The 27,351-nt window shown below is 36.6% G+C and overlaps 1 protein-coding gene and 1 non-coding gene across 3 annotated transcripts in view; both read right to left on the bottom strand.

The window, feature by feature from the left end:
* CCDC158 (coiled-coil domain containing 158) overlaps positions 1-27,351 on the bottom strand; it is an 86,133-nt gene that overhangs the window by 25,037 nt on the left and 33,745 nt on the right. For both annotated transcript variants that reach the window (XM_068542139.1, XM_068542140.1), the window contains exons 13-16: positions 25,548-25,660; positions 21,637-21,795; positions 20,178-20,270; positions 19,269-19,394 (exon numbers count right to left, since the gene is read on the bottom strand). In XM_068542139.1, the coding sequence (XP_068398240.1) occupies positions 19,269-19,394; positions 20,178-20,270; positions 21,637-21,795; positions 25,548-25,660 (491 nt within the window). The remainder of the gene's footprint in view (positions 1-19,268; positions 19,395-20,177; positions 20,271-21,636; positions 21,796-25,547; positions 25,661-27,351) is intronic.
* On the bottom strand, positions 26,935-27,042 carry LOC137764540 (U6 spliceosomal RNA). Its single transcript, XR_011074039.1, has one exon. It is a non-coding gene; the product is annotated as a U6 spliceosomal RNA (small nuclear RNA).

Here is a 27,351-nt window from a genome sequence, read left to right as displayed (position 1 = left end):
TTTCAAATAACCCATACTTTGCTTGTATATAAAGTCACAAAAATATAAAGTTGGAAGGGTCTTTAAGATCATTTAATTCTAGTCCAATCTCCAGTCAGAAGTGATGATGAGTTTTCTCTACGGCATCCCAGCAATATACTTATCTGGCATTTACTTGATCACCAAAAACCAAGGAAGGCATTTTAATTTTCATATAGCTTTAATCCTTTGCAAGAAAGGCTTAAACTGAATCTCCCCCATACAGCTTCCATCCCTGGTCATTGTTTTATCTCCTAGTGTTATGAGGGAACAATCTAACATGATAACCTTTTAGAAATGGATACTTATTTTATCATGCCAACCTCCCCTCCCCCACCTATACTTTCTAACACGCTCCCCAGGCTAGATCTTCTCAATTCATCTGCTCTTTTACGTAGCATGGGCTCACGATTTCTCACCACTTTGGTTGTGCTTCTTTTTGACAGACTGCGGTTTATCAATGATTCTCTTAAATGCTCATGCCCAGAAATGAAATAGAGAATTCAAGGAGAATCTGACCAGAGCAGAAGGGAGGAGAACTGCCTCCTTCCTTGATCTGGGCGCTATCCTTAAAACCTTTTTTGGCTGCAGCATAATACTGCTGACTCAGACTGAGCAGGCAGTCAGCTGAGGCTCCCCAGGCCTTTTCCACACGTTATTGATAATACACATCTTCCATGTCCTGTACTTTGCATTTCTGTGTATTTTGTACCAAGTTCAAGACTATATCTATCCCAGTCAAACTTTCTCTCATAGATGTGGCTCATCATTTCAACTGTCAAGATAAATTAATAGAGGCACCATTTATCAAATGTTTACCATGTACCAAGTACTCAATATATTATCTCACTTAAACTTTAATCTTCAAACCACCCAATAAGGTAGAAATCATCACTTCCATTTTAGAAATGAGAAAACTGAGGCACAGAGAGGTTAAACTAAGCTTGCTCAAAATCACACAAGGGGTAAATGGCACAACTGGGATAAAAAAATCATCTGTTTGTCTTCAAAGTCCATGATCTGTCCAATGTGATACACTGACTAATTCTCACTGGATATATTCATTAGGAAATGTTATCAGTATGTAATGAGCTGTCCAAATTTAGGATCATAAAATCACAAAATTGTAGAATATGGACAAGTATTAAATCATATAGTTGAACACGTGAGCTCACCATACTTACAATCTGGTTATTACTAAAAGTAAATCACAAATCACATGAAGGCAACTACTCTGCAAACTCAGAGGCATTAAACAAGAATTGATTTATCAGTCAAATGTACCCTGGGAATCTTTAAAACTACTAAAGAGATAGTAACACAAATGCCAGTACCACTTCCTAACCCATTCTGGAGGTGATAGGGAATAGAGAGGCAGTGTGGTACCAGTGGAAGACAGCACAGGCTTTTAAATCATGGCCACTACCATTCTCTGGCTATGTGATGTAGAACAAGTTACCTTTCACACTCCAACAGACTTTGCAGGATATCTGTTATGTGCCAGACACTCTGTTAGGAACTAATGTAAAATGACAAATATAACTGGTCCTTGCCTGCAGAGACCATACAGATTAATATGGGAGGCAAATGCATAAACAGATCATTTCATTATAACAAGGGAAATGCTTCTTTTAATCTTTATCTCCTAATCTGTAAAAATGAGGAAAATAACTCTTACTTTTATAAGGATGGCACAAGGAATGAGAAGCACTTAATATATACATAGGAAGTATTCAGTAAAGGCTGGTTTCCACCTCCTTCTCCCCTTAGCATAAAAACGCATGAAGTATTTTATATGCTTCATATTTACTGATCTAGAATGACCAGAAAGGTAATAAGACTTAAAGTATTATAATGTGTTAGTACTAGGATAGAGCCACTAAGAAGATGTCACCAGGGTTAACTGTGAATTCTAGTTAACTTATGCTCTCCTTGATATAAGTAGAGACGTTATCTTTCTTTTCTTTTTTCTTCACTCCCTTCCTTTATAAACCAATATCCTATTGTTAGACAGTTGTATTATTTCCATTTTTTGCTATTATAAATAATGCTTCAGTGAATATCTTCATGCATTTACCTTTGTGCCTATCTCTGATTATTTTATCACGATCAATTTCTAGAGATGATATTACTGAATCAAAGGGCATTTTAGGACTTCTGATAACTCTTATCTAGAAAAGTCATAACAGTCCAATCCAATATGTAAGGAGCTTAGAAGTCACCTCTTTCCTCACAACAAGAAAAAAACTTAACAAACTGATAATCATCAACTCTCCTTAGATCCATCAGAGAACTGAGGACACAGGCCAAACTGCTGCTCTCAAAACTGGAGGCAAATATACAGAATTATAGCTTACTGGAGCAGAAGTCCAGGAGCAGAGATCCTCCACTGAAGCCAGTAAAGGGTAGAAAAACTTAAATTGATGAATTGCTAGAGGCTCAGTGTGAACAAGCTTAAGAATTAAAAACTCCAAGTTAGGGCCACCACATTTTTGTAAGCTTTACCTCCAGGAGCCCCATCAGGTTCTCAGAATGGAGACTGGAGAAAAATCCCCTTGTGTTTCCCGACAGGAGTAAGGGAAAAGTAACTATCTTGAAATATGCTCAGAGCCTTCTGTTCTTCTTAACAAATCCAGCCCTCAAGGGACACTTGATATCAAACCAGAGGTGAAACACCTTGGGTTTTACCAGAGCTTGACCAACCTGGGGGAAGGGAAATACCCAACTCAACTCCCCCTAGCCTTCCCGTCTTACCTAAAGATGACAGTGGTGGTGGGGTAACAAAACTGAGAACTTGGGAGAGTCCCACCCAAGGGGCATAGGCTCACTAAAAGACAGACCTAATAATAGGACTATACAGTGTTCCCCACACACACACCTTACCATGACATCAATAAGCCTTCTGTATAATAATGAGACTACAACATAAAGAACTGCATGTCAAAGGCCTTCAGAGAAAGTTTCTAGGGAAACCCAAAGACAAGAGGGGAAACAAAAACAAGGACACCTGAGAAAATTTTAGCCTCTGACACCTACAGCTACAGCAAGCAGTAAACACAGCCCAACTCCTAGCGAAAAAACACAAAACCACACACTAAAGGTCTGTTTATCTCAGTTCTTTTTATCTAGTACATCATGTCCAGCTTTCAACAAAAAAGTACAAGGCATACTAAAAGACAAAAAAACACAGTTTGAAGAGACAGAGCAAGCATCAGAACCAGACTCAAATATGGCAGATATTTTAGAATTATCAGACTAGGAATTTAAAATAACTATGATTAATATACTAAAAGTTCTAATGGAAAAAGTAGATGACTTGTAAGAACAGATGGGTAATGTAAGCAGAAAGATTAAAATTCTGAGATAGAATCAGAAGGAAATGCTAGAAAGAAAAAACATTGTAAAGAAATGAAAAAGGCCTTTGTTGGACTTATCAGTAGGCTGGACATGCCCAATAAAAGAAACAATGAGCTTCAAGATATGTCAATGGAAACTTCTAAAGCTGAAATACAAAGAGAAAAAAGCATGAAAAAGATAGAATAGAACAGAAAATAGAACTGTGGGACAACTATAAAGGTGTAACATCCATAATGGGGACACCAGAAGGAGAAGAAAGAGAGAAAGAAACAGGAGAAATATTTGAAGTGATAATAGTTGAGAATTTTCCAAGATTACTGACAGATACCAAGCCACAGATCCAGGAAGCTAAGAGAACACGCCAAGCAGTATAAACACACACAAAAAAATCTATGCATAAGTATATTATATTCGAACTGCAGAAAATCAAAAAAAAGAAAGATTTTAAAGAAGCCAGAAGAAAAAAACACCTTACCTATAGAGTAGCAAGGATAAAAATTACATCAGACTTCTCTTCAAACCATGTATGCATGCGAAAAGAGAGCTGAGTGAAATATTTAAAGTATTGAGAGAAAAACACCTACCAACCTAGAATTATGAACCCTGCAAAATTATCCTTCAAAAGTGAAGGAGAAATAACAACTTTCTCAAACAAAAATTGAGGAGATTTGTTGCCAGTAGACTTGCTTTGCAAGAAATGTTAAAAGTTATTTAGAGAGAAGGAAAATTATAAGGTCAGAAACCCAGATCTACATAAAGAAAGGAAGAGCATTAAAGGAGGAATAAGTGAAAGTAAAATACAAAACTTTTTCTTAATTGCTCTAACAGCAGTTTGTTCAAACAATAATAGCAATAATGTATTCAATTAGGTACATACATCATATATATTAATAAAATACATAATATAATATATATTATGATATGTATTACTAATATATGCTTACGCATAAGTGAAATGAATGACAACAATGATACAAGGGGCAGGAGAGAGGAATTAGTACTATTTTGTTGTTAGAAGGTACTTGCACTACCCATGACACAGTATAGTGTTATATGAAAGTGAACCTGGATTAACTGTAAATGTATATTGCAAACTCTAGGACAACCACTAAAAAAAGCAGAAAAAAACCCATAATTGATGTGCAAAAGGAGAGAAAAATAAAATCTTACAAAATGCTCAATTAAAAAAAAAAAATCAGGAAAAGGGTGAAAGACAAAAATAGGAAAGAAAACAAAGGCAATGACAAAAAAACAGTAACAAATATGATACATATTAATCCAGCTATATAAATAATCACTTTAAATGTTAATGGTCTAAATATACCAATTAAAAAACAGAGATTGTCAGCGTGCATCAAAAAAAATAAGACCCAAATATTTATTGTCTACAATAAACCCACTTCAAATATAAAAGCACATATAGATTAAGAGTAAAGAGATGATGGACTTCCCTGGTGGCGCACTGGTTAAGAATCCACCTGCCAATGCAGGGGACACAGGTTCGAGCCTTGGTCTGGGAAGATCCTACATGCCGCGGAGAAACTAAGCCTGTGCACCACAACTACTGAGCCTGTGCTCTAGAGCCCTCAGGCCATAACTACTGAGCCCGTGTGCCACAACTACTGAAGCCCATGTGCCAAGAGCCCGTGCTCTGCAACAAGAGAAGCCACCGCAATGAGAAGCCCACGCGCTGCAACAAAGAGTAGCTACCGCTCGCCGCAACTAGAGGAAGCCCGCATGCAGCAATGAAGACCCAATGCAGCCAAAAATAAAAAATAAATAATAATTTTTAAAAAAGTAAAGAGATGAAGAGTTACACCATGCTAACACTAATTTTAAAATATCGGGGGACTTCTCTGGCGGTCCAGTAATTGGGACTTCACCTTCCAGTGCAGGGGCTGTGGGTTCGATCCCTGGTCAGGGAGCTAAGATCTCACATGCCTTGCGGTCAAAAACCAAAAAAACATAAAAAACAAGCAATATTGTAACAAATTCAATAAAGACTTTAAAAATGGTCCTCATTAAAAAAAAAGTTGGAGTAGTATTAATTTCAGACAGAGCAGACTTTAGAGCAAGGAAAACGATCAGGGATAAAGAAGGGCATTACATAATGATAAACAGGTCAATTTTCTTAGAAGGTATAACAATCCTTAATGTGTACGCACTTAACAGTGGAACATCAAAATATGTGAGGCAAAACCTGACAGAACTGCATGGAGAAATAGATGAATTCACAATTAGTTGGAGACTTTAATAACCTTCTTTCAAAAATGGAAACATTCAGCAGGCATAAATTCAGTAAGGATATAGTTGAACTTAACAACACCATCAACCAACTGGATATAATTGATACCTAAAGACTAATTCATCTAAAAACAGCAGAATACATATTCTTCTCAAATTTACATGGAACATTCACCAAGATATGAATTTGGGGCCATAAAACACACCTTAACAATTATTAAAGAATAAAAATCATACAATGTCTACTCTAGGAACACAATAGAACTGAACTTGAAATCAGTAACAGAAGGACAGCTGGAAAATCCCAAAATAATTGAAGATTAAACAGCACAGTCCTAAATAACACATGTGTCAAAGAAGATATATCAAGAAAAATTTTAAAATAGTTTGAATGAAATGAAAATAAAACTTACCAGTGTGTGATATAGCAAAAGTGGGGCTTAGAGGGAAATTTATAGCACTGAATGCACATATTAGAAAAAAAGAAAGATCTAAAACCAATAATCTAAGCTTCTTTGGGAATTTAGGAAAAAATAAGAGCAAATTAGATCCAAAGCAAGCAAAGAAAATACAAATAAAATTTAAAGCTGAAATCAATGGAATTAAAAACAGGAAACCAATAGAGATAATCAATGACCCAAAAGCAGGTTCTTAAACCTGCTTTTTATTAAAGATCAATAAAATTAGTAAGTCTCTAGCCAGGCTAACTAAGAAAAAAAGAGAGGATACAAAAATTTCTATCAGAAAGAGGTGACATCATCATAGATCCCATGGACATTAAAAGCATAATAAAGGAATATTATGAACAACTCTGTACCCACCAATTTGATAACCTAGATGAAATGGACCAATTCCTTGAAAGACATAATCTGTCAGAACTTACATAAGAAGAAACAGACAATTTGAATAGGCCTATTTCTATTAAAGAAATTAAATCAATAATTAATAACCTTTCAAAACAGAAAGCACCAGGCCTAAATGGGTTTACTGCTGAACTCAAACATTTAAGGAAAAGATTATAACAACTCTCGACAATCTCTTCCAGAAAATAGATGTAGACAATATTTCCTAAGTCATTCTATGAGACCAGCATTACCCTGATACCAAAACCAAAAACACTAGAAGAAAAGAAAACTATAGACTAATATCTCTCATGAACATAGATATAAAAATATTCAACAGGGCTTCCCTGGTGGCGCAGTGGTTGAGGGTCTGCCTGCTAATGCAGGGGACACGGGTTCGAGCCCTGGTCTGGGAGGATCCCACATGCCGCGGAGCAACTAGGCCCGTGAGCCACAACTACTGAGCCTGCGCATCTGGAGCCTGTGCTCCGCAATAAGAGAGGCCACGATAGTGAGAGGCCCGCGCACTGCGATGAAGAGTGGCCCCCGCTTGCCGCAACTAGAGAAAGCCCTGGCACAGAAACGAAGACCCAACACAGCCAAAAATAAAAAATAAAAAAAAATTAAAAAAAAAAAAGTCAACAAAATATTACTAAGTGTAATACAACAATCTATTTTAAGAGCTACATCCCACAATCAAGTGGGAATTATCCCAGTTATATAAAGCTAGTTCAACATTCAAAAATCAATTAATATAATCTATCACCATCAACAGGCTAAAGAGGAAAAATCGCATGATTAAATTAATAGATGCAGAAAATGCATCTGACAAAACCCAACATCCACCCATGATAAAAACTCTCAGCAAAAGGCCATTTACAACCAACCCACAGCCAACATAATACTCAACAGTGAAAAGCTGAATGCCTTCCCACTAAATTCAGTAACAAGACAAGGATGTCCGCTCTTGCTGCTTCCATTTAACACAGTAGTGGAAGTCCTAGCCACAGCAATCAGACAAGAAAAAGAAATAAAAGGTGTCCAAATTGGAAGGGAAGAGGTAAAACATTTGCAGATGACGTGATACTCTATATAGAGAACCCTAAAGTCTCTACCCAAAAACTATTAGAATAAATGAATTCAGCAAGGTTGCAGGATACAAGATTAACATACAGAAATCTGTTCCATTCCTGTACACTAATAATGAAATATCAGAAAGAGAAAGTAAAAAAAAATCCCACTTAAAATTGCATCCAAAAATATAAAATACCTAGGAATAAACTTAACCAAGGATGTGAAGGACCTGTACTCTGAAAACTATAAAACACTGATAAAGGAAACTAAAGATGATTCAAAGAAATGGAAAGATATGTTCTTGGATTGTAACAAATAATCTTATTAAAATGGCCATACTATCCAAAGCAATCTACAGATTTAACGCAATCCCTATCAAAATACCCCATGACATTTTTCACAGAACTAGAACAAATAATCCTAAAATTTATATGGGACCACAAAATTGCCAATGCGATCCTGAGAAAAAAGAACAAAGCTGGAGGTATAACCCTCCCAGACTTCAGACTATCCTATAAAGCTACAGTAATCAAAATAGTGTAGTACTGGCACAAAAACAAACACGTAGATCAATGGAACAGAATGGAGAACCCAGAAATAAACCCAGGCACCTTCAGTCAATTAATCTATGACAAAGGAGGCAAGAATATACAGTGGAGAAAAGACAGTTTCTTCAATAAGCGATGCTGGGAAAACTGGATAGCCACATGTAAAACAATGAGCTTAGAACATTTCCTCACACCATATACAAAAATAAACTCAAAATGGTTTGACGACCTAAACATAAAACCTGAAACAATAAAAATCCCATAAGAGAACATAGGTGGAACATTCCTTGACATATTTTCTTGGATCAGTCTCCTAAGGCAAAAGAAATAAAAGCAAAAATAAACAAATGGGACCTAATTAAATTTAAAAGTTTTTGAACAGCAGAGGAAACTTTCCATCAACAAAATGAAAAGACTACTTACAGAGTGGGAGAATATATTTGCAAATTATGTGACTGACAAGGGGTTAATATCCAAAATACACAAACAGAGCATATAACTCAATATCAAACAAACAATCCAATCAAAAAAATGAGCAGAAGTCTTGAACAGATATTTTTCCAAAGAAGACATACAGATGGCTAACAGGCACATGGAAAGATGCTCAACATCACTAATTATTAGAGAAATACAAATCAAAACCACAAAGAGGTATCACCTCATACCTGTCAGAATGGCTATCATCAAAAAGTCTACAAATAGAGAATTCCCTGGTGGTCCAGGGTTAGCACTTGCTGCTTTCACTGCTGTAGGCCCAGGTTCAATCCCTGGTTGGGGAACTAAGATCCTGCAAGCCATGCAGTGCAGCAAAAAAAAAAAAAAAAAAGTCTACAAAAACAAATGTTGGCAAGGATGTGGAGAAAAGGGAACTCTCATACACTGTTGGTGGGAACGTAAATTGGTGCAGCCACTATGGATAACAGTATGAAGGTTCTTTAAAAAACCAAAAATAGAACTACTATATGATTCAGTAATTCCACTCCTGGGTAAATATCCAGAAAAAACAAAAACACTAATTTGAAAAGATACATGCACCCCAATGTTCACAGCAAGTAATATTTACAGTAGCCAAGACATGGAAGCAACCCAAGTGCCTATGAACAGACAACTGGATTAAGAAGATGTGACACATAGATATACACACACACATACACACACACACACACACACAATGGATACTACTCAGCCATAAAAAAGAATGTAATACTGCCAGTTGCAGCAATGTGGATGGACATAGAGAACGTTATGTTTAGTGAAATAAGTCAGACAGAGAAATTGTTTAGATTCCACATAAGATATCACTTATATGTGAAATCTAAAAACATAATACAAATGAATATATATGCAAAACAGAAACAGACTCACAGATATAGAAAACAAACTTGTGGTTACCAAAGGGGAGAGGGATGGGGAAGGGACAAATGAGGGGTATGAGATTAACTACTATATATAACACAGATAAGCAACAAGGATATACTGTATAGCAGAGGGAATTATACCCATTATCTTATAGTAACCTATAATGGAATATAATCTGTAAAAATACTGAATCACTATGCTGTACATCTGAAAGTAACACAATGTTGTAAATCAACTATATTTCAATTAAAAAATAATTATTTATAGTCTTGAAAGGGAAAAAACCTCTCAGTAAACTAGGAATAGCAGGGAACTTCCTCAATTTAATAAAGAACACATACAAAAACCCTACAGCTAACAGCACACTTAATGGGGAGAAGCTAGATGCTATCTTGCTAATGTCAAAAACTAGGCAAGAATGTCCCTTCTCATCAGTTCTGTTCAACATCATATTGGAAGTCATAGTTAATGAAATAAAAAGAAAAACAAGGAAACAAAAGGTGTACAGATTTGCAAAGGAAGAAATGACTGTCTTTCTTCACAAATGACATGATTCGCTATGTAGAAAATCCCAAAGAATCAACAACAGTAACAAGAAAACTCCCGGGACAAATAAGAAATTATTGCAAGGTGTCAGGAAACAAGGTTAGTATACAAAAGTCAATTGCTGTATAAGAGCAATGAACAATTGGATTTTAAAATTAAAAACACAATACCATTCACATTAGTACCAAAGATATAGAATTCCTAGGTATAAATCTAACAAAATATGTACAAGATCTACATGAGTAACACTACAAAATTCTGATGTAAGAAATCAAAGAAGAGCTAAATAAATGGAGAGATATTCCATGTTCATGGATAAGACGACCCAATATTGTTAAGATATCAGTTTTTTCCAACCTGATTTATGAATTAAATACAATCTTAATCAAAACCCCAATAATTCTTTAAATTTTGTTTATATTGACAAACTGATTCTAATGTTTATATGGGAAGGCAAAAACCCCAGAAGAGCTAAGACAATAGTGAAGGTGAACAAATTTGGAGAATTGACACTATCCAAGTTCAAGATTTACTGCAGGGCTTCCCTGGTGGCGCAGTGGTTGAGAGTCTGCCTGCCAGTGCAGGGGACACGGGTTCAAGCCCTGGTCTGGGAGGATCCCACATGCCGCAGAGCAACTAGGCCCATGAGCCATGACTGCTGAGCCTGCGCGTCTGGAGCTTGTGTTCCGCAACAAGAGAGGCCGCGACAGTGAGAGGCCTGTGCACCGTGATGAAGAGTGGCCCCCACTCCCCGCAACTAGAGAAAGCCCATGCACAGAAACGAAGACCCAACACAGCCAAAAATAAATAAATAAATAAATAAAAATTAAAAAAAAAAAGATTTACTGTAATAAGACAGTGTGGTACTGGTAAAAGAACAGACAAATAGACTGATGGAACAGAATAAAATAAAGATCCCAGAAACAGTCCCACACAAATATAGCCAACTGATCTTCAACAAAAGAGCAAAGGTAATTCAATAGAGAAAAAGCACTATTTTCAACTAGTGGTGCTGGAAAAACTGGACATCCACATGCAGAAAAAAATGAATCTAGATGCAGACCTTATATCTTCCACAAAAATTAACTCAAAGTGAATCACAGACCTAAATGTAAAATTCCAGACTATAAAACTCCTAGAGGATAATATAGGAGAAAATTTAGATGACCTTAGGTTTAGTGATGACTTTTTAGATACAACATCAAAAGCATGATCCATGAAAGAAAAATATCAGTAAATTGTACTTTATTAACCTTAAAAACTTTTCTTTGTGAAAGATAATGTTTAAAAAAATGGAAATATAAACCACAGACTGGCAGAAAATCTTTTCAAAACACATAACTGATAAAAGACTGGTAACCAAAATACACCCCAAAAAAGAACCTCTTAAAATTCAACAATAAGAAAAATTTTTAAATGCCCATTTAAAAAATGGGTAAAAGTTTGGAACAGACATCTCACCATAGAAAATATGTATATGGTAAATAAACATATGAAAATAGGCTCAACATTGTATTTCATTAAGGAATTTCAAAGTCAAACAACAAGATACCATACTACACTACATTCCTATTAGAATGGCTAAATCCAAACACTGACAACACCAAATGTTGTCAAGGAAGGGGAGCAACAGGAACTCTTATTCACTGCTGGTGAGATTACAAAATGGTACAGCCTCTTTGGAAGACAGTTTCGTAGTTTCTTACAAAACTAAACATGCTCTTACTATACAATGCAGCAATCATGCTCTGTAGTATTTACCTAACAGAGTTGAAAACTTATGTCTGTGCAAAACCTGCACACAGATGTTTATCTGCACATAGATATATTCATAATCTGCCAAAACTTGGAAGCAATCAAGATATCCTTCAATAGGTGAATGGATAAACAAACTGTGGTACATCCATACTATGGAATATTATTCAGTGAAAAAGAAATTAGCTACTAAGGGATGACAAGATATGAAGGAATCTTGCAAGTATATTGCTAAGTGAAAGAAGCCAATCTGAAAAGACTATATACTATATGATTCCAATTATATGATATTCTGGAAAAGACAAAACTACAAAGAGAGTAAAAAGATCACTGGTTGCCAGGGGTTCAGGGGAAGGGGGGAACAGATGAACAGGTGAAACAGAGGGCATTTTTAGAGCAGTGAAACTATTTTGTATAATACTATAGTGGTCGATACATACCATCATACATATGTCAAAACCCACAGAATGTACAAGGAGTGAACCCCAATGTAAATTATAGACTTTAGTTAATAATAATGTATCAATATTGGCTTATCAGTTGTAACAAATGTACCACACTAATGCAAGATATTGGTAATAGGAGAAACTGGGGGGAGGGAGGGGTAGGGCAAAGGGAGTCTATGGGAGCTCTCTAAACTTTCTGCTCAATTCTCTCTAAAGCTAAAACTACCCTAAAAAAATAGTCTAGTAATTTAAAAAGAAAAAAAAAGAAACCGTGAACTTTGGAAGCAAAAATGACAACGTAAAATCATATCAACTTATATCTTTATCAGTAAGGTATGATACAAGAGTGGCCATTATGCTGCACCCTTCCCATTACCATTTGACCATTTTATATGCAAAATTGTTAGTTTTGCATTAATATGCAGCAATTATTATTTGTTTATAAATGAGTTTGAACATTTTTCATGTTTATTGACTATATGCATTTCTTATGTGAATTTTGTATCCATATCTTTAGTACACTTTTCTTTTAGAGTATATGCTATCTTCATCTGGGTATGTAAAAACTCTCTATATTATATACATTAACCCTTTATTTATTAGAAATATTTTTCTAGTTTGTGATTTCATTTTGATTTTGTTTCTGGTGGTTTTGTGATTTAAGTTTTATTTACTCAAAATAATCAATCGTTCTTTTTTAATTAATTAATTAATTAATTTTGGCTGTGTTGGGTCTTTGTTGCTGTGCGCAGGCTCTCTTTAGTTGCAGCGAGCGGGGGCTACTCTTCATTGCAGTGTGTGGGCCTCTCATTGCGGTGGCTTCTCTTGTTGCGGAGCACGGGCTCTAGGCGAGCGGGCTCAGTAGTTGTGGCTTGTGGGCTCTAGAGTGCAGGCTCAGTAGTTGTGGCGCACAGGCTTAGTTGCTCCGCGGCACGTGGGATCTTCCCAGACCAGGGCTCGAACCCGTGTCCCTTGCATTGGCAGGTGGATTCTTAACCTCTGCATCACCAGGGAAGTCCCAATCGTTCCTTTTAATGTTTATAAATCTTGTAATACTTTCACTGATTCATTTTTAATACTTTTGCTGTTTGATTCATATGGAACATATTTTGATTTATAACATGAGCAAAATACACTTTTAAAAATTAGAAAATAGCTAGGAAATGAATAATTTAAAAACATTCTTTACATATGACTCCTGTCTGGCTGGTAAAGAAATAGCTACATATAAGCTCTTCCTGAAGTTACTGGAGCCCGTCAAAGAATCTTGCTCTCTCCCACTCCAATCTCTGACCCTTAGGATACACATTAAGGCTATTGCTAGGGGACATACATTTTCAAGTTAAAACTTCTACAAGCTTTTTTGGTTTCAAGGGAAGAATATAAGCTTATACTGTTGTTGTTAAACTTAAGGTTTATTTTGTGATTTGATTAGCTTCCTATTATATTTTGACTCTGAAATCATTTTATGTTAAATTTGTTTCCAAAATACCTTGCAAATTATCTCTCTAATGTACCTCCATCTTCCCCAAATACTGTTCTCTCTAATGGCCTTGAGTCCATTACAGGCAAACTTATGAGTTATAATGTAAGATAAGTAATGTCTAGGGAGAATGTGTGCTTCTCAACTCCTCCTAGCTCCATTCTCCAAAGATAGAAGATGAATGTAAAAGCTAAAAATAAAAGCTTGATCTCATTCAGTTTGAATTAGACTATTCTATTTTGAGAATGCCTGACCAAATCCATCTCCTATAATACTTATGTTCCTGTCAGAAGGCGGTAATAAAAATGGAATATAAATATCCTGTTTAGAATATAAACATATTATTTATATTGTATACTAAAAATGGGTGAGTAGGAAATAAGACAAAAGTTACAAAGTGTTGCTGAAAATCTTGCTCACATCATGGGTACTTCAATGACAAAGATCAAGCACAGCTAGCACAAATTACAGTGCATGTGTATGGAATCTGATATATAAACAAAATAAATTATATGATCCTGGAAATATCTTATTTTTATATGCTACAATAGCCTTTATCTGAAACTTTCATCTAAAATCTTCTATGTCAAGCTACCAATTATTTGTGTGTACGTGTCTGTCTGTGTAGGTATGTATTTAGATACACATACATATATACATGTTCTTGGTGTTTGAGCTTGGATCAAATCACATAATATAATTTTTCTGGTTCTACCATTTTCTCACCTGTTAAAACTAGGGCAATCAATTGGATACTTTTTAATGCCTTTGTACCTCCAAAATGGTATAATACTCATTCACAAAGACCTAATGAAATACACTACTTGTTCAGGTAGAGTATCTATTTATGTCATCATCCATTTATTTTGTTTATAAACAGCATTCAACAGTGTGGTGTAGAGAATCAGTACAGTATAACTGGCTAAGGAGACAGGTTCTAAGCTCAGGCTATCTTGGTTAAGTGTTGGCACAACCGGGTTTTTGGAGTGTGAACTCTGTAAGTCACTTAGCTTCTCCAAGCCTCAGTTTCCTCCTCTGTAAAATAAGTATAATAACAGCACTTATCTCGTGTGGGTGGTTGTGAGGAATAAATTATATAATCTATAGAAAGTATGCTGCACAGTGCCTGGTGTTCAGTAAGTAATCACTATTATTAGAATCATGGAACAAAAAGACTAAAATGAAACGAGATAAATGAAGGGGCAATGCAGAACAAAGCACATAGAAATATTCTTGTTTTTTTTAAAATTTTATTTATTTATTTTATTTATGGCTATGTTGGGTCTTCGTTTCTGTGCCAGGGCTTTCTCCAGCTGTGGCAAGCGGGGGCCACTCTTCATCGCGGCGCGCGGATCTCTCACTATCGTGGCCTCTCTCGTTGAGGAGCACAGGCTCCAGACGCGCAGGCTTAGTAATTGTGGCTCACGGGCCCAACGGGCCCAGTTGCTCCGCGGCATGTGGGATCTTCCCAGACCAGGGCTCGAACCCGTGTCCCCTGCATTGGCAGGCAGATTCTCAACCACTGTGCCACCAGGGAAGCCCGAAATATTCTACTTTTAAACGTAAAACTTGGCATTTAGTTTTGCTCCGTCTGAAGCCCCACTAAAATGACACTAAAGAAATTAACAAGGATAAAGAGGAAAGGAGAGATAACATTAGATGAGTAATGATGATAAAATTTTGGGAGATGGAAAGCAAATAGGTAATTCATAATTAATTTAGTAGAATAAAGAAAGCTAGGGCTTCCCTGGTGGCGCAGTGGTTAAGAATCTGCCTGCCAATGCAGGGGACACGGGTTCGCGCCCTGGTCTGGGAAGATCCCACATGCCGCGGAGCAACTAGGCCCGTGAGCCACAACTACTGAGCCTGCGCGTCTGGAGCCTGTGCTCCGCAACGGGAGAGGCTGCGACAGTGAGAGGCCCGCGCACCGCGATGAAGAGTGGCCCCCGCTCACCGCAACTGGAGAAAGCCCTCGTACAGAAACGAAGACCCAACACAGCCAAAAATAAATAAATAAATTAATTAATTAAAAAAAAAAAAAAAAAAAAAGGTAAAACATCAAGTACCTGCACAGAAGTAGCCAGGAAGCAGCAAGCTGCTCTGCCTCAGAGTGTTCCAGAAAGACTCAGGAAATGGAGGCCTTGTGTATTTCTAAAGGCCAGGGTAAGGGACAGGGCAGCAAAATGGGAGGACTGGCTAAAAGTTTATGGTAGAAGCTGTGAGAATACCAGGTGTACTCCCCACGTAGTCAGGTAATAATTCGTTCTTTCCCCCTAAATACATTTAGAGGCTTAGTCTCTGGGTGAGGTTGAACCAAAGGACTTGAGGCTCCAAAAGGATATCTGGCATGGCAGGAGTAAGGTTGCAAACTGAAAATATAAGCATAAAGTAAGATTTATAGATATATAGATACCCCAGATTCCCTGCCCCACTCACCTCTCAGAATACTGGCGGATAGATTTATATCTACAAGTCTGTAGTAAGACAATCGCTCTTTAAGGGAATTAACAGGACCAAGAAAAAAAACTAAGATAATCTTTGGATCCCTCAGCTAAAAAGTAATACCTAACCACCTACTAGCTAACAAATCCTGTGAACCTTACAAAGTGCTTTTCATTGGCTTTTTAGGGCCTCAGTCTTAAATATGAATGGACAGCCAATGATCACCAAACAGCGAAGGAAAATCTCCAACATGAAAGACAGACATCAGAACAAACAGAAAAAAAATGAATTCAAAGAAACGGCAATAATTCAGGTAACAGAAGAAATTATTGAAAAACTGATACTAATATCCTTAAACGGAAATGAGGAAGTACCACATCCACAAAAGAACATGAAACTATATAAAGAGAAGATTTAAAAAACAGAAAAGGCTCCTGGAAATTTTTTAAAATACATGATATCAGAAAAAAAATTCAATAGATGTTTGGAAGATAGAGTTGAGGAGTTTTCCCAGACGGTGGGAATAAAATATGAGGAGATGGAAATTGGAAGTCAAAATTAAAGGAGATTAGAGAATAAATCCAGAAGGCTTAATAGGTGACTTAACAGGAATTCTAGAAAGAGAGAACTGAAAAAGTGAAGGAAGAAAATGATCAAATAAATGACACAAGAAAATTTCAGAGAAGAAGAACATAAGAGCCTGCACAATGAAGGGAAAAAGACCCCCAGCAGAGATCACCCTGAAATGAATACCAGACGTAAAGAAAAGACTCTAAAAGCTTTGAGAAACAAACAGGTCACATACAAAAGCCCTGGAATAAAAATGGCACAATAGCAACAACATTTTGCACATCAATCAAATGTAAGTGAAGAATAAAGGTATTTTCAGACATGCAAGGTTTTAAAACACATAATGAATGAAATGCACCCATTCTCAGGAAACCACTGGATTATATAATCTCTGCCAAATGCTGGCAAGGCTGTGGAACAAGAGGAACTCTCATTCACAGCTAGTGGGAGTGTAAAATGGTACAGCCACCTTGGAAGACAGTTTGGTAGTTTCTTACAAAACTAAACAGATTCTTACCATATGACCCAGCAATCATGCTCTTGATATTTGCCCAAAGGAGTTGAAAACATGTCCACACAAAAACCTGCACATGGATGTGTATAACAGCTTTATTCACAATCACCAAACTTTGGAAGCAACCAAGGTGCCCTTTAGTAGATGAACAGATAAACTGTGGTACATCCAGACAATGAATATTCAGTGCTAAAAAGAAATGAACTATCAAGCCATGAAAAGACATGGAGGAATCTTAAATACATATTACTAAGTGAAAGAAGCCAAACTGAAAAGGCTACATACTGTATGATTCCAACTCAATGACATTCTGGAAAAGGTAAAACTGGGAGACAATAAAAAGATCAATGGTTGCCAGGGGTGGAATGGGGGGAAGGCAGAACTTTTAGGAAAGTGAAAATACTTTGTATGATATGAAAATGATGGATATATGTCAATTATGACCTATGTATAAACATTTGTCCAAATCCATAGAATGTACCACGCCAAGAGCAAACCCCAAGGTAAACTATGGACTTTGGGTGATTATGATGTGTCGATGTAGGTTCATCCTTGATAACACATCATTCTGGTGAATGATGTTGATAATGCGGAGGCTGTGCATGTGTGAGGGCAGGGAGTATATGGGAAATCTTTGTATCTTCTTTTCAATTTTGGTGTGAATCTAAAACTGCTCTAAAAAAAAGTCTTGAAAAAAAGGGAGCAAAAAGAGCAGACAAAAATATGACTAGAAACCAAGAGAAACAATGGTCACAAGTTCACAGGGGATTCAGATAATGGAGTTATCACATACCAATTTAAAAAATAAAGTTACTTAATAGTACAAGTCTCAGAAGGAAACAAGAGAATGGGGCAGAAAAAATTGTCAAGAATATAAAAGATAAAAATTTTCCAAAATCAATGGAAGATATCAATCCACACATCCAGGAAGATCAGTGAGCCCCAAGAAAGATAAATATAAAGAAGACTACACATAGGCACATCACAGTCAAACTGCTTAAACCAAAACAAAGAGAAAATCTTTAAAGTGGTTAGAGAAAAAAAGTACCTCCCAAAAAGCGACAATAAGACTTAAAACTGACTTGTCAGTAGAAACAATGAAGACCTGAACACAGTATTTTACAATGAATTCATTCACCCATTAGACAAATATGTACTGAATACCTACCACATGCTAGATACTGTTCCAGGTGCTTGGAACACATCAGTGAATAAAACAAAGAATGTATGTTACATTTAATGTGTAAAATTAGATAATAAACATTTTTAAGGGAAGAAATTGTATAAAACATGCTTAACAGTCTATTTAGATAATACACTTCATTACTGCTGTTAGAATTACAATTAAAGTATTAAATTTAATAGACTTATGACTAGTACTTTTTCAGTGATGGATGAGATTCTCTATAATCAAGTACAGTCTATGTATTACTAGGCTGGATTTTGGCTAAAGAAAAGTCATGGAATTTCAGAGCTGATCTTCTAGAAAACCCTAGAGATGATCTATAGTCCAGACTCCTCATTAGAGATGAAAAGGAACAATACATTTAACTCAGTTTCCAAGGGCACACAAAGTAGTTAGAGACACATCTTAAGTCCCAGTGACTCCTGGTCAAATGTTCTTTGTTATGTTTGTTGTTTGCTTCATGGGGAGAGCGGTTTAATTTAATTTTTATCAATGTAACATGCATATAGCTTTAAAGGTAAAGTGATTTTATAACACTTAAAACAAAAAGCAGCAGTCTCCTTCCCTTCCTCTGCCCACCTCCAAGTTCCAGTCTCCAGAGAGAACCATGTTAACTTCTAATATTAATAATATTCTTTTGTTTGATAGAATGTTACTTGCTGTGTGATAGCTAGTTTATCAGTGCACATAACTCATGTGTGTGAAAAGAGTCCATTTCAACTTTTTCATTTTGCAGCGCATGCTTTTCATTTAAATGCATAAGCAGGATAACTGGTAGGTTACTAGCAACCCTGTTACTATACGTACAATAGGACTATTAACTAATGAAATTGATTTTCATGTGTGATTTCATGCGTGATTAGACTATAAGACTAGTTACTTACATGAGATAGGAAGCTGGCTGCAGACTGGGAAGACGGTACATTAGAATGAGAATGGGCAGCAGATGACGGCTGTAGAAGGTGTGGTTTCACAGAAGAATTGGAGGTGTATCCAGGGCCCTTAAGTTCCTGGAAGACAATATACATGTGAGCAAAATAACTGTCAACCTACAGTGAGAATTGTGAAATCAAAATGTATTTTTGCAAATATAATTTCAGTCTTACATGTTGAACTTCTACAAAGTTTTAAGCTAAAGTATTAAGCAAGATGATTCTGGTGTATGTTACTCTTCGGGGACTAATCATGGGCTTAGGAAGATGCCTTCACACTTCTGATGGATAAAATCATTCCAGATGTGAAAACATATCTCAGATGGGATGCTACTACGTTGGTTTCTAACTTTGCCAAACACTCCACACTACTTCTGACTACTGAGAAAGATCCTCTCCAACTATGGAGTGCTCTTGCCTGTGAAAATATCCAGTATTGAGACTTTAAAGTAAGTCTGCAATTTTAAAATATACTTGAAAAACAGACATATACTCCAGTGGAAAAATCTATTTTTAAAGAACACATGTTTTGTCATGCAAATTACACCATTTTTCTATTCTCTAAACAAGCCAAACATACTTGACCTCCTGTATACAGACCTCTGGTTCCCCAAGGTAGGTACTTCTATGTTTCCCTCATTCAGTATAGACTTAACATAAAGCATGGTGCTTCAACTTGTTACTATATATGAAAAGGACAGGTATAATCTGTACAATGTACAGATTTTATAATTGCTAATATTAGATAATGTTAAAAGTACACTTGAATGTATCTAAAGTACATGGGGAAAATATGAAAGTATATCAAACCAAGGCATAATTTTTGCTTAAACTACTATTTTTGATGAAAAAAGATCTTACTTTTACATCCAAAGTGTGTTGAAGTTTTAGGCGCACAGATTCTTGTTCCTGACACTGTATTATATCTTGACATTCTGCAAACTGCAAAGATGCCTACAATCAAGCAACCACATGTGGTTTATCCTCCATTCTTTATGCAATTTTATTTTATTAATGTATAAATGCAGAGTCGCCATCTCTTCAAGGAAACTTCCCCTGTTCTTGGCACACGGTATTACATTTATCTATTTATTTATCTGTTTTATTCAGAAAACTTGAGAGTAATTGGAGGCCACGTCTTTATCCTCTGTAGCCCCAGCACCTACATGGCATTTAGTATGTGGAGGGCACTCAAAAGAATGAATGAACTAAGGATGAAATGAGCAAACAGCTTTAGCAATGTAAAAACATTTCTATAAAAATAAACACAACTGAAATTCATTGAGTCAATATATCATGTTCTAAGACCTAAGTTTGAATAGGTGGGATCACAGGTCATTTTCTATCACCATGAAGGCTCTGATTTCTCAAGAATCAACAACTAGTCTTGGTATATTTTTAGGCTTCTAGAGTTTTCAGGTGACACAAAGAGAGATTTACTTCTCTACAATAAATGGAAATGACAAATACAGTGTCATCATTGATCCTTCTCATTCTTTAAGCTGTGTTCCCTACCTGCACTTTCTTTTCTTTTTTTTTAATTAATTATTTGTTGTTTTTTTAAATTTTTGGCTGTGTTGGGTCATCGTTGCTGTGTGCGGGCTTTCTCTAGTTGCGGTGAGCGGGGGCTACTCTTCGTTGCAGTGAGTGGGCTTCTCACTGTCGCGGCTTCTGTTGTTGCAGAGCACAGGCGCTAGGCGCACAGGCTTTAGTAGTTGTGGCACATGGGCTCAGTAGTTGTGGCTTGTGGGCTCTTGAGCGCAGGCTCAGTAGCTGTGGTGCACGGGCTTAGTTGCTCCGCGGCATGTGGGATCTTCCCGGGCCAGGGCTCGAACCTGTGTCCCTTGCATTGGCAGGCAGATTCTCAACCACTGTGCCACCAGGGAAGCTCCCTACCTGCACTTTTTGAACTCCACAAAGTGCCAGACGTTAGCATTACTTTATCTCTGTATGGATGTTTTTAACAGACTGTATTCTACCTAGTATTCAAGTCCTTCTTTGATGGTAAGTTAGATTGGTGGTATTTTTAGTTATTCAGGTCACGAAGGATACCAGGAGCATCTTACACCTTATATCTTACTGCTCTTGTGACCTGTTAGCCAGAAAAAAGATAATTTTGTAAAAAGTATGCATCATGACTATGTTTTTAAAGCTCAGCCTTCTGTACAGGATACGGTTTTTTTCTTGTGTGAGGTGACCGGGATACAATACAGTTTGACAGATTTGGTTCCTATCAACATGGTGCTTTCATTCAGAACAATTCTACTTGGTTAATAACTATTTAGGTGATAACTAATTTATATATTTAGTTAATAACCACCTTATCAAGAGCAACTTCCATATTAGCAACCTTTTCTTTCAATCGGCGTTCCTGAGATCGTAGGACTTCTAGTTCTCCCGCCATCTTGTTTTTCTCTGTTGCAACAGTACTCAATTCCTGGCTTAATTTTGTCTTTTCTTCTTTTAGAAAATGCTTTTCCTACAATTACAGAGGAGCAAATATCAGAAATAATATGCTGATGTAGATGCTGAGATGTGATGGAAATATAAAACTATCATGCAAAGGTCTGAACTATAGCTTAATTTGTTTATGGGTTGGAGTTAGGAGCTGCTAGAATTACGTTACCATGTTCTCTCTCATTTTTATCACTACTAGTTTATTACTTCTTTCTAGGCTTATTAAATCTTTGATAAAACCTATGAAATATGTAATAGCTGTGTTGTCACAAAAAGAGACAGTGTTGTGGTGAATTGAGATTGAGTAATCACATACCAAATCAAATTGAAACTTCTTTAAAATGACACAAGAGATTTAAAGAAGACACACGTATTTGAAATCTTTATGGGTTTTCTATTTTGTTTCAAGGTTGAATATTAATTTCACAAATGGTTAAATGTTAATTTCACAAATGCCTACTGTAGACCCTCTGGCATAAAGAGAAATAGGACACACAGCTCCTGTCCTCAAAGTCACTGTGATCCAGTGATGAGAATGAGCTTACTGATAAACTTATGGAGAATCTTTGGTATCTAACAAAATTTCATTAAAATTAGTTCATTCCCTTAAAATACATCATGAAATGGGTAGCAAAGAACAAATGCATAGTAATCAAGTTAAAATATAAACCTGAACTTAACTGAGTCTATATTTCTTTCTATATATATTTTTTTTTCATAGAGAAAATGTTTAATGTAAACAAGGTAGTAGGTATCACCACTGTAATACACATTTTGGATACAAATAGTTTTTCCTTTTCTGATGAGTTAGGCAGAAGAGGCTGCAGAAAGAAAGAAGGATTAATTTTTCAAGCTGCCTCCTTCCCGTTTGAGGGGAATGTCATTGAGCTTTGATGAACACCTTCCTTTACTGGGGGCAGGTGTTTCTGGTGACAGCAGGCAGTAACCTCTTACTGCCCTAAGTACCCTTGGGGAGGACGAGGATAAGCCCTGCTTTAGGTTCCAAATAGGCAAATAATGGAAGAAGAAAAAGAACAAATTTAGGATAAGAAATGGAGGGGAGAAAAAAGTGCGAAAGAACAAAAGCACAGGAAATAAATAAGTCCATATGATGAGGGGTAGGCACAAATGTATGTACATATTTGTTAATATTTAGCCTCATTCTAAAAATAGTATTTCAGCATTTTCGGTACGGGGAAAGCAATTATTTTAGTTGCCCTTATTTTCTGCTTATGCTGTTTACCTTCTCATCTCCATTACAGTCAGTTCTGTTATAACTCTTCTTCTAAAAGTGCAAATTTGTTCCAAAGTGATTGAGGTTATCAGGGAACATTTGAGTATAACACAAATTTCACATCTACTTATGCACAGTTTCATTTATGAGAAATACGGGGTCAATGCAGAAAACAGCACCCAGCTAAACAGAGCTGCACAGAAATACACAAAAAGCATACATACACACTCTTCAAACTATCAGCTCCCTCAGTTTACCCTGGGTTATGAGCTATGTCCATGCACATTCTGTGTTACAGGAAACCCACCTTCTACCCCTTCTTAACAACTCCCACGCTGCAGTTCTTCAATGCACAAGCAAACTTCAGGTCTTTTTTAAGATAAAGGGCCATCCTAATTGTAGTATTTATGTATCTCTTAACCATTTAACATGTGTAAAACTGTGCTACCATTTTCATTAGGTTCCTGTTTTTCTTTTGTCACTGATGAAGTTCGTTAGTGTGGTGCTCCTAATCCCACTGTTCTGATGAGCCCCATGGTGGTTTTTATTGCACTCTTTTGCATAGCGTGGTGATTTCAGTAACACATATGTTGCATTAGAGCAGAACTGAATATGTTTTGTTTATAACCATTCCGTCTCTCTGTCACGAATATCCTTTTGCCTACTTCTTGCAGTTAAAATATTAGCTCTTGGACAGCTACATGTAAAAAAAATGAAATTACAACGTTCTTTAACACTATACACAAAAATAAACTCAAAATGGATTAAAGGCCTAAATGTAAGACCGGACACTATAAAACTCTTAGAGGAAAACATAGGAAGAACACTCTGACATAAATTGCAGCAATATCTTTTTTGATCTGTCTCCCAGAGTAATGGAAATAAAAACAAAAATAAAAAAATGTGACCTAACTAGACTCAAAAGCTTTTGCATAGCAAAGGAAACCACAAACAAAACAAAAAAGCAACCCACAGAATGGGAGAAAATATTGCAAATGATGTGACTGACAAAGGATTCGTCTCCAAAATTTACAAACAGCTCATGCAGCTTAATATCATAAAAACAAACAACCCAATCAAAAAATGGGCAGAAGACCTAAACAGACATTTCTCCAGAGAGGACATACAGATGGCCAAGAGGCACATGAAAAGATGTTCAACATCACTAATTATTAGAGAAATAAAAATCAAAACTACAATGAGATATCACCCCACACCAGTCAGAATGGCCATCATCAAAAAAATCTACAAACAATAAAATGCTGGAGAGGGTGTGGAGAAAACAGAACCCTCCTATACTATTGGTGGGAATGTAAATTGGTGCAGCCACTATGGAGAACAGTATGGAGGTTCCTTAAAAAACTGAAAATAGAGCTACCATATGATCCAGCTATCCCGCTCCTGGGCATATATCCGAAGAAAATCATTGTTCGAAAGGATACATGTGCCCCAATGTTCACTGCAGCACTGTTAATAATAGCCAGGACATGGAAGCAACCTAAATGTCTATTGACAGATGAATGGATAAAGAAGATGTGGTGCGTCTATACAATGGAATATTACTCAGCCATAAAAAAGAATGAAATAATGTCATTTGCAGCAACATGGATGGACCTGGAGATTATCATGAAGTCAGTCAGACAGAGAAAGACAAATATCGTATGATATCGCTTATATGCAGAATCTAAAGAAAATGATACAAATGAACTTATTTACAAAACAGAAACAGACTCACAGACTTAGAGAACGAACTTAGGGTTACTGGGGAGAAGGGTCGTGGGGAGGGATAGATTGGGAGTCTGGGATTGACATATACACACTGCTGTATTTAAAGTACAATAGATAACCAACAAGGACGTATTGTATAGCACAGGGAACTCTGCTCAATATTCTGTAACAACCAAAATAGGAAAAGAATTTGAAAAAGAATAGATACATGGGGACTTCCCTGGTGGCACAGTGGTTAAGAATCCGCCTGCCAATGAAGGGGACACGGGTTTGAACCCTGGTCCGGGAAGATCCCACATGCCACAGAGCAACTAAGTCCGTGCGCCACAACTACTGAAGCCCACACGCCTAGAGCCCACAACAGGAAACTAAGCCTGTGCTCCACAACAGGAAAAGCCACCTCAATGAGAAGCCCGTGCACCACAACAAAGAGTAGTCCCTGCTCGCCACAACTAGAGAAAGCCCGTGAGCAGCAATGAAGAACCAACGTAGCCAAAAATAAATAAATAAATAAATAAATTTATTTTTATAAAAAGGATACATGCAAAAAAATAATAAGAGGACCAAGGAAAAAAATAATAAAATAAAATAAAATTCATTCCAGAGTAGATACAAAAAAAAAAAAAAATACTAGCTCTTTCAAGGTCCTGCTCAAATGTTCCTTCAGGAACTTTCTCCTCATTCTCTCTGTCAGAAATAAACTCTTGTCTTTCTTCCATCATACTTTGTATCTCTGCTACGTCCTATTCTGTGTTGTAGTTTACTAATGAGTGAACATATTGGCTTCCCCCATTCCAAGGACAGAGACTTACCTTGTTTGCATTTGCCATGGACTCTTCTAAAAATTGTATCTTGCTCTGAAGGGCATCTATCTGACCTCTTTTAGCTGTAATTTGTTTTTGCATCCCCATTGCCACTTTCATAGCTGGAAAAAAAGGAACTAAACTGTATCTTAGTTTCTAAAGTTTCTAAATTTTGAGCGGTGATTATAATTTGATGGTCAAACATTATGAGAAGGTGACAGGTAAGATTCCTCTAAGGCACCCGGACAGTTTCAAGGAAGTGTTCACAGAAAATGTCTTCAGATTTCACAATATTGGGATATAACAATTTTCAGCAGTTACTCAGAGGTTTTGAGCCCAGAAATGTATATAAATGATGATGTTTTGTGATTCCTTGTTAGAATTAATTTCATTGGCCATCATAATTTGCCGTATCTCCAACAGTAATAAATAATGCTGACCAAGTTCATACTTACACATATAGGAAATATATACACACAAAATATATACAGTCATAAAATGAAAAATGTATATAGTATTTTTACTAAAATAATTTTTCTAGAAACTGATATATAAAATACCACGCAAGACATCTACTATTAGTGATCTTTTAAAAGATCCCAGTGATATCACAAACGATTCAATTTCCAATCTCATGGTTATCGTCATGTGCTTGGAACTCACTGCTGTTTCAGAAGTCAAACTGGCAGTACGAGCATATATGTGATTATTTTACTAAAACTGGTGACAGGATGAGAATGTTCTAGACGGGCAGTAGGCAATGAATACTTAAGATAAGGCAGGCCACTGAAAAGATAAATAAAGCTCATCCTTGCTTGGAAATTCAAAGTCAGAGACCCTATGTTGTTTCTTGGAGTCAGCTGAGAAAAGAGGTTTGAAAATGCCACTGCTTTGAGTTAGGTCCAGCTAGAGCTTAGAGGGTAACAAGAAAAAGAAAATGTGCCATTCTTTAAAAACAAATTATTGGAGGATGAAAGGTGTGACTTCTTCCTAACAAGATAATAGTTCTTATAGCTAAACTGTCAAAGACAGGGTTAATACAGGCACAGGACACTGATTTGCATCATTTTCTCACCACCTTGAAGAATTTTGGTCTGATTAAGTGGATCATGGTTGGCCTTCAAAGGTAATTTTCTTAATAAATTTTTTGTTTCAAGGTGATCTTAATCAATGAAAACAGGCATTCGAAAGCAAATACAGGATTACCTAGTTAATTTAACAATGGTAATGTGACTGGGGCAGTTGTGGCGAGGCCCGGAGCACACTGAGGAGGGACTCTGTCTGGTGGAGGGGACGAGGGAACAGACCCCAGATGGGCCTCTGGAGTCATCTCTCGAAGCCCCACCATTTTCTTGGTGTTAACCAGAGAAGAAAGAGCTGAATCGCCAAGAACCGCACAAAATATGGACACGTCAAGAATTTGCGTGCCATCTTTGTGCAGGGGCCATGGTAATCTCCTTCAGTATCTTTCCAATTTTGGTATATGTGCTGTTGAAGTAAGCACAGACGTAAATCTTTTGACATGAAAAAATACTGAGAAATAGAAAAAAGGTAGCCTTTAGTTAAATATTTATTCTTACAGTCAGCTAATATAGCCATACAAACAATGATATGAATAATATGAAACAGCAACTAACCTTCTCTCTCTGAATTAATATGGGCAGCAAGGTGAAAAGGGAACAGGTAAGTGGTTGAAGGGACCCCTCATCCTAGCAGTTCAATTCCCAGGGCTCCCTCCCATCTTCATCTCAGAGAAGGAATTGGGAGCTGACAATTAGCCACAGATACACAGTTTATGTAGATAATAAACGTG

This window comes from Eschrichtius robustus, chromosome 4, assembly GCF_028021215.1.
Source record: "Eschrichtius robustus isolate mEscRob2 chromosome 4, mEscRob2.pri, whole genome shotgun sequence".
Taxonomy (NCBI): domain Eukaryota; kingdom Metazoa; phylum Chordata; class Mammalia; order Artiodactyla; family Eschrichtiidae; genus Eschrichtius; species Eschrichtius robustus.
This window is presented reverse-complemented; position numbering and strand designations above follow the sequence as displayed.